Below are 13,379 nucleotides of genomic sequence, written 5' to 3' on the forward strand. Positions count from 1 at the left end.
TAAGTCACCTTCTGGATATGCTTCTTAGAATGTTGTGCCCTTAAAAAAATTAATTATTATTAAACAATAATAATAATTTAATTATTATTAAGGCCAGATTAAGATGAAATCTTCTAATTTATACATGGTATGTGTCCAGTCTTTAAAACTGTATTCATAGTGATAAAATACACTCCTCTCAAAAGGCATTACTCTTAAGCCTCACCTAAGCTGGTTTGACCAGTGGTTCAGCAAGTGATGCTTCAAAAAGGCATGGCTGTTTACCTTAACATGGCTTGCTTACTCTTGTATGACGGTTTCAGAAAATTTCTCTGGCTGAAGCAAGTTTGACTTGTGGTTACTGTTTGGAGGTTAATAGATTTGGTTTAAAAAAAAAAAAAAAAAAAAAAGTTGTGTGGTTTCATTTTTGATGCATTCAACAGCAACTCTCAACCTAGCAGAAAGGCTTGCATTAAATATTATTCTGACTATATTTACATGGCGCACCATCTGTTGATGACCAGAATATGCAATTCTTATATGAAAAATTGAGGTCAAGGTGAAGGTAACATTAATATCAAAGAGTGTTACCTCATGTTGGGCTGTAAGCTCGATATTCAATCGTGCTCTTGCCTTTTAACGCTTCACACGATGCAATCACCTCACAAAATATTATTTTGCTTTAAGGTACTTATTTGTAATCAACTGTGATCAGGGGTCAATTTACATTTCTAAAAAGATGGGTCGTTATTACAGAAAACACCTAAAATCAATTAAGAATAAGGATACAAATATTCCATTTAGGGGTGACGGTTATCCATATATTATCACTATCCCTTGAGCCTCTTCTGACGTTAACCCTACAACATGTTTGTGTCTACATCTATAAACGTATAATATTTATGTAGATACGATTTTAAATCCACGAGCTTGAAGTGAAGCATCTGAATGAGCTGTAAACTCTGGCTTTACCGCTTCCGTGCTGTGCCCCGCCCTCTTAGCGAGTGGGTGACGTTCAGCCAATCACAAGCCTTCGCGCGGAATTTCAAACATTTTCAAATTACGATTTCTTCACTGAAAGGAGATTGCTCCGCCAACTTTGTAAACAATATAGTCCCTTTCATGGAAAAGCCAGAGACATTTTATTCAGACGGTCAAACCGAACTTTGAAATACTATGACACAATACAATACATATATCACACACCAAAACATTCGTAAAACCAATTATTTTTGTGGAGTTACTGCACGTGTATGGTTTGGCGGAGTAATACCGCAACACCTTGCTGGAAGAGACTACTGGCTCCGAGGAACCGCGGTCCACGGTAGTTTACGTTAGATCCTTGTCGCTAGTTCGGCCTGTAGCTACAGTTTTTTAAGTCTGATATGATATTGTAGTTAAATACCACTTTGTAACATCCCAGTTGATGTTTATGGATTGCCAGAAGTTGACATATCTTTGAACGGATTTTTAAGGTAAAGGTACTGATCATTCTAATTAAACGTTACGTTTTTCGTTGTCTCGTTATCCTGGCGACGCAGCGTCAAGCATTTACGTTGACGATATAATGCTGTCGCTAAATTACTTACAGAGCTCTGTGTGTTGCCGAAAAGAAAATATTATTGGTTTATACGTTGTCAGTTAACGACGATGCTCATTTGTATGCTATTTTTTTTGGCAAGATGATCATGTTACTTTGGAGGCGACGTTGCACGTGGGATTTCGCAGATTTGTCATAAGTGTTTAAATCTCGATTTATTATTATTGGTTTGCAGCATTGAAACGTAGTTTTACGTTAAGCTTGACTACAGAGAATGCAAATGTCACTTATTCTTAACAAGTTCTGTACAGAATATTTTAATATATATATATATTTTTAATCTATTTTCTGTCTGTCTCAGTTTGTCTTTGGTGTGTGTGTGTATGTGTGAATTAAAATTCCTCACAAATTACAAATGCTATACTTTTTACCGATCGAGTGTGTTTGCCTCTCAGTTTTCAAGAGAGAGTTTTGACCAACTTTTGCTTGGTCGTGTTTTCAGGTAACGTTGGAAAATGCCGCTGCATGGAAAAATAGTCGTGATTAAGAGGAGCGGAGGAGACGGGACTGAGTTTCCTCTTACTGCGACATGTGTATTTGGAAGGTGAGAACTGTAACAAAAAAAAAAACAGCTTTCTGGGCTTTTTAAGTATGTCATGTCTTTGGAGAATTGGGTAAAATCCTCTTTTATCTTCTAAATATGGCTCTTGTTTATTCCCAAACGCAGCAACTGTGCTGCACATTTCAGATAAATAACAGACGACACATGTCAGTCTTTCGTTTATATGTTGGCCCTGAGAGGTGGTGTTAAAGCTCTTAGTATGGAGGAGGACCTTGAGTCGATGACCTCAGTTTACATGTGTGCTCTTGTTCTAACATAAAGTCCGAATATAACAGACTCGTATTACACATTTTAACCCTCCAATTCACACCCCCTCTTGAATTTTGCAACTTGTAAAGCTTCACAAACTTTTGTTTAATCACTGCTGCATGCCATATTATGTTGCCACATGTCCACTGCCTTAGCTGCGCTCCCCTTTGATCCCACAGGAGGCCTGACTGTGACATTCGTATTCAGCTTCCTCATGTCTCCAAAGAACACTGCAGGATTGACTTGAATGAAAATAAAGAGGTAACGGAGCATACTTAACATGTACATGTGAACCGACAGAAGTCGGTGTAACTCGCAGTGATATTGTGCTTTGAGCTACTTTGACTCCGAGGTGATTCTGTGTCTCCCAGGTCATTTTGACCAATCTCAGCTCGTCCAATCCAACGCGAGTCAATGGAAAGGACCTGCAGCAGGCTGAGCGCTTGAAACATGGAGATGTGATAACTATTATTGATCGTTCTTTCAGGTGAGCGTGAAAAAGAAACATCTTGGCACCTTTTCTCCTTGTCTCGATGTCAAAATGATTAAAAATGATTCCCAGCTGTTATTCAGGGTTTGATATTTTCCCCTTTCCCAGACCTTAAAGTGATACTCCGGAGTAGATTCACCCTAGGGTCATTTGAACCGTGACATCCAGCCAAGTAGCCCACCCGCAGTTTTTTCGATATTGGCTGAACATCAGCTGAGTTACTGAGTTATCCCGAATAGCTTAGTACAAGGGTTAATGGATCCTGGTCCGTATCTCCAAAATTACCACACTAAAATCACATGCCATGACACCAAACTTCTACAGTAGTACAAAGATGGTCTGTACTCACCAAACGATGCATTTGGAAATTTGAAAATAGTCCAGGAGTTTATTATTATCAACACAAGCCTGATAGCTTCTCTGCAGCTAAAGCTGCGTCGACGTCACTTCCTTGATCTGGGAGCTTCAAAGTAAGATGAGGGTTGATCTACTACTACTACAACAAAGCAAGGCTGCTCAATTTCTCCATTGATAAAATAATTTCACAACTCTACAACATAAAAAATTCATTAAAAAACATGTAGAATATAGCATATACTTTGTTGTCTACAGTAGTAGATCAACCCTCATCTTACTTTGAAGCTCCCAGCTCCCAGAAGTGACGTCGACACAGCTTTAGCAGCAGAAAAGCTATCAGGCTTGTGTTGATAATAATAAACTCCTGGACTATTTTCAAACTTCCAAATGCATCGCTTTGTGAGTACAGACCATATTTGTACTACTGTAGAAGTTTGGTGTCATGGCGTGTGATTTTAGTGTGGTAATTTTGGAGATGCTGCCAGGATCCATTAACCCTTGTACGAAGCTATTCGGGATAACTCAGTAACTCAGCTGATGTTCAGCCAATATCGAAAAAACTGCGGGTGGGCTACTTGGCTGGATGTCACGGTTCAAATGACCCCAGGTTGAATCTACTCCGGAGTATCACTTTAATGCCAGATGTGCACATTTTTAAGGAACGATCCAGTCTTTGTCCAGCTTTGGGACATTTAATTCTGCCGTTTTTCGGTATCGGTTACTGCTGGGAACAACATTTATTTATTTATTTATTTATTTTTTCCAGTCTCACAGGGGAAAAAGACAGCTGTTTGCACTGAATTGCATTGGGGTCACTGTCTTTTTTTCTTCGTGGTGGATCCCAGCAAGATCTCATGATTAGTTGTAATTATTTTTATTTTTTTTAGGTTTGAGTACCCACCAGCACCAACACCAAAGAAGAGATCATCTATTGGGGGCAAAGCTGAAACCCTCAAAGTAATAATTGCTCTTATTATTATTATTATTATTATTATTATTTATCACTACCTCTGCTATCCTAAATAAACTATATTTATTTAGTTATTTATTATTATGAGTTGGTAGTTGTATTTTTATTAGAATTGGTATTATTATTATTATTGTTATTAATATATAATCATTGTAAATATTACTAATTTTTTTAGCTACTTGACCAATTTGAATTTCCCCAATGAATAAAGTATTTTTCTATTCTATTCTATCCCCAGTCCTTGAATTAGTTTGCACTAATTATGAATGAGATGACTCTACAAATGTGCTGATGGAATAATCTCATGTCTAGGTTCGTCAGGATCAGCACGTGAGTGACACCCGTATTGCTGAGAAAGGAGAAAAGAGGCTCTCTGAAGTATCCACAGGTGAGATAGAAGTTGTGTGTCTGCTGCAGACAGCTCAGTATACAATGAATGGCATTAGTATATTGTAGATATGTGCATTCTTCAAATCAATATTTATGTTTAATGTTTTTTTTTAGACCCTCATCTCAAAGATGGAGCAAACCATGACAACATCCAACGATCCCTTGAGAAAACTTTGGAGTTGGAGTCCAAGGATGATGGTGGCCAGCTGCAAAGCAAGACCAACTCTCCCTTTGGCGATCTGTATCAAATGATCAAGAAATCTCTGGATGTCAAGACCCCCCGCAAGTTATCTGTCAGTATGGTTCAGACGCCTTCTTCGAGGTTTTGCACTCCCAAACCTGCTTCTGTCAGGAAGAAGAACGATGAAAAACCCGTCGCTCCCAAAAAGGACGAAGCCGCCGTCGTTGCTGGTCCCGAGGGTAAAGTCAGCGGCACCCCGCCGTCTGTTAAGAAGCAGGGGCAGCTCTTCAAGGTTCCCTCTGCTGACGGATCCAGAGCGGAAGAAGCTGGACGTGCGAACAAGTCTGAAGCAACTTCACCACGGAGAAGAAACGGCGCGACTCCCCAAAAGTTTGGTGCGTGTGAGGTCATTGGGCAAATCGCCGCTCAGAAACCCAAGTCGCCTCAGAGAAGAAGGAGCAAGGAAGCCCCACCAGCTAAGCCTGCAGCGGCAGAGGAACAAGGGGAGGAAGCCAAGACGTCTCCCAACATAGAGACTCCTCGGAGGTCATCGCCAAGAAACTCGGGGAAAGCAGAAAAAGGTTTTAATACAATATTGTTTATTCTTTTTTTCGTATTCTTTTTTGTGTGTTAATTTGAATTCCATTACTCAAACATGACTGTTAAGTAAATGTTTATAAGTTCACTTTTCCTTCTCAGAGTCCAAAAAGCGCAAGAGCGGAGAACTTGGAGCAGACGTGCCAACACAGCCAATGAAAAGGAAGCGCGTTTCCTTCGGAGGTCAACTGAGCCCGGAGTTATTTGACAAACGGCTGCCTCCTGACTCTCCGCTGCGCAAGGGAGCCGCTCCGCGGAGAAGCTTGTCGCTCTTTAAATCCAGGCAATCTCTCCTTAGACGAGCTTCTGTGATTGGCTTGGTCAAAGTAAGAATGATTGCTTGCACTTGCGTGTCTAATTGCCATATGTCATGGCCTCTTATTAAAAGTGTCTTTTGTCTTTTCATAGGAGCAAAGTCCTGCAAAAAGAAAGACTCCATCACCTAAGAAGACACCCAGGGCCAGGAGTGCTTCTCCCAAGACTCCAACTGGCAACAAATTACCCAAATCTAAGTCTCCTTCTCCCAAAGCTGCATCCCCTGGGAAGAGGTCGCCCAAGACGGCATCTCCTGCAAGTAAATCGCCCAAATCTGGGTCTGCTTCTCCCAAGGCAGCAACTCCTACAGAGAATTCACCAAAATCCAGGAGTCCATCACCCGCGAAGGGAAGATCTCCCTCTACAAGCAAAGTGGAAACTCCTAAGGTCGATAAACAGCCTAAAACTCCCGATCACACAGCTTCCAAAGTTGCTCGCATTGACAAAAGAAGGTCCTCTCTGGGATCTTCAAGTCCCGCCTCTGTGAAAAATGCCTCCCCGATTGGTGTGACACCAGCTAAAACCCCCGAGGATTCAGGAGTCCAAACCCCAACGGTGCAAGGTCGCTTCTCTGTGTCCCGCATCAGCACCCCCTCTCCGGCCGCAGAAGCCGGTGCCATCGCTGACCAGGAGCCTCTGCTCGCCGTCACCCCAAAAGTACCTCTGAAGAGGAAGAGCATGAAGAGCGCCTCGCGGAAGACTCCAAGTGTCGCCAAGAGTGCAGTGAAGCTACTGCAGAGAAGGAGTGGTATTTCACGGGCGTCCATGAGAGGTATTTTAAAAGATGCCTTGAAAGCGTATTGTATTACGAATTGAAAATGTAAAAAAAAAAAAAGTTTCCGATGTCAGTAAATCATTGTTTGTGTGTTCATGATTCTTAAAACTCTCCTTCCAGTCTTGAATTCCTGGGCAGACATTGTTAAATTTGGACAAACGAAGGCTCCAGTCGTGGCTCCCACAAAGAAAACGGTCGCCCAAAAGACAACGAAGAAGGCCGTGTCCAAACCACAGGTCAGTTTTTCTAGCGTTGGGTTAAACTTCACTTGTTTGGGGACCTTTTTTTTTTTTTTTTTTTTTTACTAAACTCTCAGTGATCATTAGTCAATACTTGTAGGAAGTGTTTGGATATACATGGCACCACAAGAGATCTGTGCTCATGACCCTAATAAGGTTGCGTATTTGTAAACTGAAAATAATTCTCTTTCTCAACGTGTCAGACTCCTGCCAGGAAACTCAAGGGTATCGTGAGCACCGGACATGCAGATTCACCCGTCACCATCGTTGTGGGCAGAGCTCACAAAAGAGTTGCGAACCCAATCGGAGCGGCGCCACGAGTGGTCACCAATACTGCACTCTTCCCACAGAACATGAAAATGGACGAGGATTTGACTGGTAAGTTGCCTCTGATCCGTCGTAACAAACGGGGACAGTTGCTCCGCTCCCGTTCCGGCCTTAAGTTTGTAGCTTCTTATGTTTTTGGTTTGTTTTTTTTCCAGGTATTTCTGAGATGTTTAAAACTCCTGCAAATGAGAGGAGGAGGGGGAGATCTTTCATCAGTGAGGGCAGTGCCACACAGACGCCAGCGGGCGGTCAGGGCTCGTGCGTGATTGAACCGTCGGTGCTGAACACACCAGAGGAGCCAGGTAACCTGTGTTATTAAGGGTGGACAAGAATTTGAAATATTTGTCAGAATAAGCTTGCTACGACTTAGGTGAAAATATATCTACATGCTTCTTCTTTCTTCTACTTATAAGTGATGGACTCAGACCTAAATTTAAAAAAAAAAACACATTAAGGCAGTAACAAAGTCAGCCTACTATCACCTTAAGAATATATCAAGGTTAAAGGATCTGATGTGTCAGCAGGACCTGGAAAAACTAGTCCATGCCTTCATCTTTAGTAGGCTTGATTACTGTAACAGCATCTTTACAGGTCTACCTAAAAAGTCAGTTAGACAACTGCAGCTTATTCAGAACTCTGCTGCTCGAGTCGTCACCAAGACCACATCAGTCCAGCTCTGAGGTCTTTACACTGGCTGCCTGTCCATCAGAGGATAGACTTTAAAGTTCTGATGCTGCTCTATAAAGCTCTGAATGGTCTAGGACACAAAATACATCAGTGACCTCCTGACCCAGTATGAACCTTCCAGACCCCTCAGGTCATCTGGATTTGGTCTTTTATCAGTTCCCAGAGTCAGCTGCATTCAGCTTCTATGCTCCACATGTCTGGAGCAAACTCCCAGAAAGCCTCAGATCAGCAGAAACACTCGGTGTATTTAAATCCAGGTTGAAGACACACCTATTTTCAGCTTCATTTGAATAGAGCTCCAAATCTGAAGCTTGAGTTTCAAAACTTACTCACATTTTAACTACTGATTTCATCTATTTCTTTCTTTTTTGTTTAGAATTTAAATCGTGCTTTTTATTTCTACCGTTTTAATGTATCTGTAAAGCACTTTGAACCACCTTGTTGTTGAATTGTGCTATACAAATAAACTTGCCTTATCTTACAGGTGAGATGATGGTGTCTCCGCTGAGCGTTGCATCCACAGTGAAGAGTAGAAAATACAACAGTGAGGCGGTCCAACGCCTCCTTGATGGAGATCAAGAATCTAGCTTCACTGATGACACTCCCGCCTTGGAAGTTCAGTCAGAGTCTCCTGGACAGCAGCGCACAGATTTGAAGACGACTTCTGTATCTACTCCCGAACAGAAGCCAGACCCACCAGAGTGTCTCCCCGGAGTCAAGAGGAGCCCAAGACAGAAAGCTGAACCTTTAGAGGACCTCAGAGGGAAGATCCTGAAAACTCCTAAGCAGAAAGCAGAACAACCAGAATGTCTCACGGGAGTCAAGAGGATCATGAAGACTCCAAGACAGAAAGCTGAACCTTTAGAGGACATCAGAGGAAAACTCCTGAAAACCCCTAAACAGAAGTCTGAGCAACAAGAGTGTCTAACTGGAGTCAAAAGACTCTTTAAGACCCCAAAACAGAAGGTTGAACACCTTGAGGACCTTCGAGGAAAACTTCTGAAGACCCCGAAACCCAAAGAGGTCGGTGACGTGAGTTTGGATGGTGTTCAGGAGCTTCTTCAGACACCAACACCAGTGCCGAAGTCCGACAGCCAGTCTGAAATAACAGATGTGAAAACGCCACTCGCAAAGGAGTCCCAGGCGGTGTGTCTCGCCGGCGTCGTGGGAAAGATGAAGACGCCCGAGGATAAGAGTTCTCCGGTTGAAGATGTGGTCGGCGCGAAGAGGCTCGCCAAAACTCCCAAACAGAAGAGTGAGCCTGTCGAGGAGAACTTCGGGCTCAAGAGGCTGATGAAATCGCCCCGGCCGATGGGCTGTCCTCCAGTGGAAGACTTTGAGGGACTTCAAGAGCTCATGGAGGAGCCACCAACCGACCCATCAGGTCAACTGGAGCCAAGCAAGGTAACAATTGAAACGCTTGCATCTATATATTCAAATACTTCAGTGAGGTGAAGTATTTATTTTTCTCTCAAATGATTGTTTTCTTTGTTTTCTCTCTTTTACAGAATGAAGATCTAATGATGATGGAATGTGGTGTCCAAGAAACAAAAGGTTGGATTTGATGAAAATAAGATTAATTGATGAGTGAAATAATTAACTTGGTAAAAACTTGTGTATTTTTTTCTTCTTCTTCTTCTTTTCTCCCTCCTAATTGTAAAACCAGACGCAAATGAAGGTGCCGAGACGGTCTCAGCCATACAGCAGCAGGAACCCGAAGTGGATGCGGGGGGTGAGATTTCCCCCTCAGTGGAGGCATCTGCCACCGATGGTAGCCCCCAGAAGAAATCTGTTCGAGGAAGAAGGGCAAAAGCCACCGAAGCTGTGGACAAAACGGAGGCACCGGAACCTTCTGAAGTCATCGCTGCTCCAGTCAGAGGAAGAAGAGCAAAGAAAACCGAGGCTGCGGCGCCACCTGCTGTCAGACACAGAACAAGAGGTGGAAATCCAGACACCCCTGAAAACCAGGACGTTGAGCCCACAGTGGAAGAAGGGGCCCCGCAGCCTTCTGAAGTTGCTCTTAAGCCTAAAAGAGGAAGAAATGCCAAAAAAGTTCAAGAGGTCGCCACCGAGGCTGAAATGACTCCAGAACCCGAGAGCGAACAGAGCCAGTCGGCTGACGTCGAGCACAAAGCTAACGAGGCCCCCGCACCACCGGAGAAGGCCGAGCTGAAGCCCAGGAGAGGAAGAAAAGCTAAACTCCCCGAACAGCAGCAGACTGAAGATGTTCCACCAGCCGACATCCAAAAAGGTAAGTCATCTTTCATATTGGTTTGAACAAAGGGTGATTAAAACTATTTTGACCCCACATGCAGAAGTCGGCGGGGTTTCAGTAAATGTCTTGCATTCCTCAAAGTGTTCATTATTGTGTACGTGACATTAATCAAAAGTAAGACATGGGAGGCTCGAGTTGGGTAAATGTGACTCACTCTCTCCCTCGCTCTCATTGTTTTTAAAAGCAGATGCAAGCAAAGCCGGCAGTGAGCCGCCAGGTGGAGTTGATGAAAATCAATCCGAGGCCGTGGCAACTGTTGTCCAGGCAACTGAAACTGAGAATTTACCCGACACGGAGACAACAGCTTGCAAAGTCACAGAGACGGCCGTGGTTCAGAAGAAACCTGCACGAGGCCGAAGAGCAAAGCTGGTGGAACCTAAAGAAGACGAGGACCAACACGAGGCTGCAGCATGTGCAAATGAGCCGGTTGTTCCTGCTCCAGTCAGAGCAAGAAGAGGGAGGAAAATGGAAGCTGCAGCACCCCCTGCTGTTAAACAGATGACAAGAACCAGAAATGCAAAGTCCGATCACTCAGCTGTTGAAACCCAAATGATAACGGAGATTTCCACCGAGGTTGCCAGTTCCCCGGCTCCTCTGATGGACACCATTCAAGAGAACAACGACTCTGTAACCCCAGAAGAAGAAGTCGTCCCGAAGCCACTCAGAGGGAGAAAGACTAAACCAACACCCTCCGAGACAGAGAATGTTGAACAGGAACAGCCCGTTCCCCCCGCTGCCGGAAAACCCAAGAGAGGCAGAAAGGCTAAACCCGATGCTGTCGAACCAGATGAAGTGGCGGAAGACACAGTTGTCAACGTGGAGACCAAGCAGCCGTCTCAGCCTCCAGTCAGGGCAAAGAGGGGAAGAAATGCCAAACAGGAGGAGGATAAAACCCCTTCACTGGAGGCTCCTAACTCCCAAGAGCCTGCTCAAAAATTAAGGAGAACAAGAAAGACTGAGCGGGACCCTGTAGAACCAAAAGAAGACGTCCAAACCATAGAAATGGCTGCTCCAGAGAAGGCAGAAACTCCACTTGCTAATGTAAAAACAACTGAACAGGCTAGTGTGGCTACAAAGCCCAGGAGAGGAGGGCGAAAAGCAAAACCAGACGCCGAGAGTGTAAGTCCGGTGGAGTCCACCGAGCTCAAAGAGGTTGGCTCAACAGACCAACCCAAACGAGGGAGGAGAGAAACCACGGTCACTGAGGAAGCTGCCGATGCTGAAAATCCTGAGCTCGAGCAACAGCTCGGAGAGGAGAAAAACGCAGAGCCATGCATCCAAGTCCTAAAATCCAGCAGGGCAAAGGGGGTCAAAACCAAAGCAAAAGCTGAGGTTTCACAAGCTATTCCAGCGAAGAGGTCGCGTCGAGGTGCAGCTCCTCCTCTCGAGGAGAGCAGCGAAGAATCCGCAGTGCTGGCGTCAGAGTCTACCCCGGGACCGGTCGAGCCAGCAAAAAGGGGGAGACGAGGTGCTGCAAAGCCCTCAGCAGACGAGGCCCAGGACACCGCCAACCAGGCCGAAGACTCAAGCAAAGCTTCTGTCGACGATCCGAAGGTGTCCAAAAGATCCGTCAAGTGGAAACTGGACCTGGAAGTCTTCGACGTTCCAAAAGCAACGCCGGTTAAGGCCGCTCGGGGTAGGAAGTCGAAAGCTGCAAGCCAAGTTGACACCGAAAGCAAAACCATGTCAAAGGATGCCAACCAAACTGAAGAGGATGATCTCTCAGCTGAAGTTGCGGAAGCTCAGCCCGTGAAGAGAGGCAGGCGTGGAGCCAAAGTTGCTGATGTGACGAGCAAGGGAGGCCCTAAAGAGGTGGAAGCTGAGCCGCAGCCCAAAACCCGGCGAGGAAGATCAGCTAAGAAGTAGATGCGTCTGTATATAGTCTTCATCAAAATTACTGTTTTTCCTCGGGCTTTTTGTACTTGTCATTGTTTTGTTTTGTTTTTTAGATTTTAAGGCATTGTAGTGAGTAGTTTTATCGACTGAAAATGAAGCACTGCTTTTTGCTCCAGTACAGCAGGGATTATTGTTTAAGCCTTTAATTTGTTTTTGTTTTTTGACAAGTTGTATGTTATTCTTCATCAAATCTTCAAATATTTTATAGTTGTGGGGGGAAAAAAGTGTTTATTAAATTTTTTTGTACTACAATGGAAAGACGGGTGCGATTGTTTTCTTTATCAGCACTTGTGGCAGCTTTTCTTGGATACGGCTGCACAAAAGGTGGCTTTTTATGACTGACCAGATGGCTTCGAGGCATTTTATACTAATTCAGGTCTTTTTGCATCTCAAAGTAAAGCTAAGTCATTGGTTAGTAATTTCACGTTACATTTTTGTAGATTGATGATCAGCACCGACGTGTTAGAGAAAACCTCCTCTCTGATTCTTTAATGGTCCACCAAAATGCTCTCCTGACTAGCATCCTTGCAGCTGTTTAGACTTCTTTGGTTGTTCCTCCTCTGGTGCAGACTGTGACAACCTGCTGCTCTTCTGGTCATATTTTGGTGTTTCAGCTGGAGTTTTCTTAGCTGCTGTCGAGGTGGAGTTCTCCACAGACAGTTGTGCACTTTTTGAAAGAGGGATGTGCCTGTTCTAAAGAGTTCAAGACAGAAATATATTAAGCTTCAGCACTGGGGGGAAAAAAACTAGAACTCTTAAGTAGAATATAGTAAACTAGGGGTATGTTCATCAAACTCGGCTATCTGTTCCAGAACAGCTAATCGCAATGATCAAACGGTAAATTCTATAAAAGACTTGTCACTGAAACAGCTGCTTTTTGGTTTCCATAATATATACATAACAAATTTAGCTTTTTAGTACGGCATATTTAGTTTTAACATCTTCCTGATCTTTTTTTTTTTTTTTTAAGTGTTCCTTATAAAATTGATGATTATTTTTGACAGATTGACCGTCCTAAGGGTATCCTAATGTCTTCTCTTGGTGCCACCGTTGAGCAGTTTGTTCAGTCATGGGTGAGCACTTTTCCTGTAGCCTTCGGTTTTGCCACTTTTCTGCATGAAACGTCATCACTTTCACAAAGGTCCTTAAAACAAAGAGAATTCACCTGTTTGTTCATTGATGAAAACCTATCGAATATTGTTAATCTCCGGAGTGGAAAAAGTCTGAAGCAATAGCTGCATATGAAGAACCTCTCAAAGTAGCAGTTCTCCACATGGTCTTAGATTACACCCTAAAAAAAAACTTGACTTGAAGAATATACCTTGACATTCCTTTCATGCTATGAATTGAAATAGCCACTATTGCTCACACAAGTTCCCTTTTGTCTGTTTCATATATTTGAAATGTCTTTGCAGGAGATTGTTACTGCAGGAAAAATCCAAACTGTTTCTTTACTTTTATAAAATCTGAATAGCTAGGACTAGGTTTAA

General features: G+C 43.5%; 1 protein-coding gene across 3 annotated transcripts; it reads left to right on the forward strand.

The window, feature by feature from the left end:
• Positions 1-1,306: 1,306 nt before the first annotated feature.
• Positions 1,307-12,141, forward strand: mki67 (marker of proliferation Ki-67). 3 transcript variants are annotated; one of them, XM_075457483.1, is made up of 16 exons: positions 1,307-1,460; positions 2,022-2,123; positions 2,570-2,651; positions 2,762-2,877; positions 4,125-4,194; positions 4,520-4,595; positions 4,712-5,359; positions 5,478-5,701; positions 5,784-6,462; positions 6,586-6,701; positions 6,908-7,082; positions 7,187-7,333; positions 8,203-9,122; positions 9,227-9,272; positions 9,385-9,969; positions 10,178-12,141. In XM_075457483.1, the coding sequence occupies exons 2-16, from the start codon at positions 2,035-2,037 to the stop codon at positions 11,857-11,859; spliced, it is 5,655 nt and encodes a 1,884-aa protein (XP_075313598.1). In that variant the 5' UTR covers positions 1,307-1,460; positions 2,022-2,034; the 3' UTR covers positions 11,860-12,141. The 3 variants fall into 3 exon arrangements, with proteins under 3 accessions (XP_075313598.1, XP_075313597.1, XP_075313599.1); XM_075457482.1 differs by having other exon boundaries at positions 1,307-1,454; XM_075457484.1 differs by having other exon boundaries at positions 1,307-1,454; positions 10,181-12,141.
• Positions 12,142-13,379: the final 1,238 nt, after the last annotated feature.

The sequence above is a fragment of the Odontesthes bonariensis genome, chromosome 23 (genome assembly GCF_027942865.1).
Source record: "Odontesthes bonariensis isolate fOdoBon6 chromosome 23, fOdoBon6.hap1, whole genome shotgun sequence".
Lineage (NCBI taxonomy): Eukaryota > Metazoa > Chordata > Actinopteri > Atheriniformes > Atherinopsidae > Odontesthes > Odontesthes bonariensis.

Coding starts and splice junctions, on each gene's coding strand:
- mki67 (XM_075457483.1), top strand. CDS start 2,035: ATGCCGCTGCATGGAAAAATAGTCGTGATTAAGAGGAGCGGAGGAGAC. Junction 2,878..4,124: donor ATTATTGATCGTTCTTTCAG/GTGAGCGTGAAA, acceptor TATTTTTTTTAG/GTTTGAGTACCCACCAGCAC. Junction 9,273..9,384: donor TGGTGTCCAAGAAACAAAAG/GTTGGATTTGAT, acceptor TTGTAAAACCAG/ACGCAAATGAAGGTGCCGAG.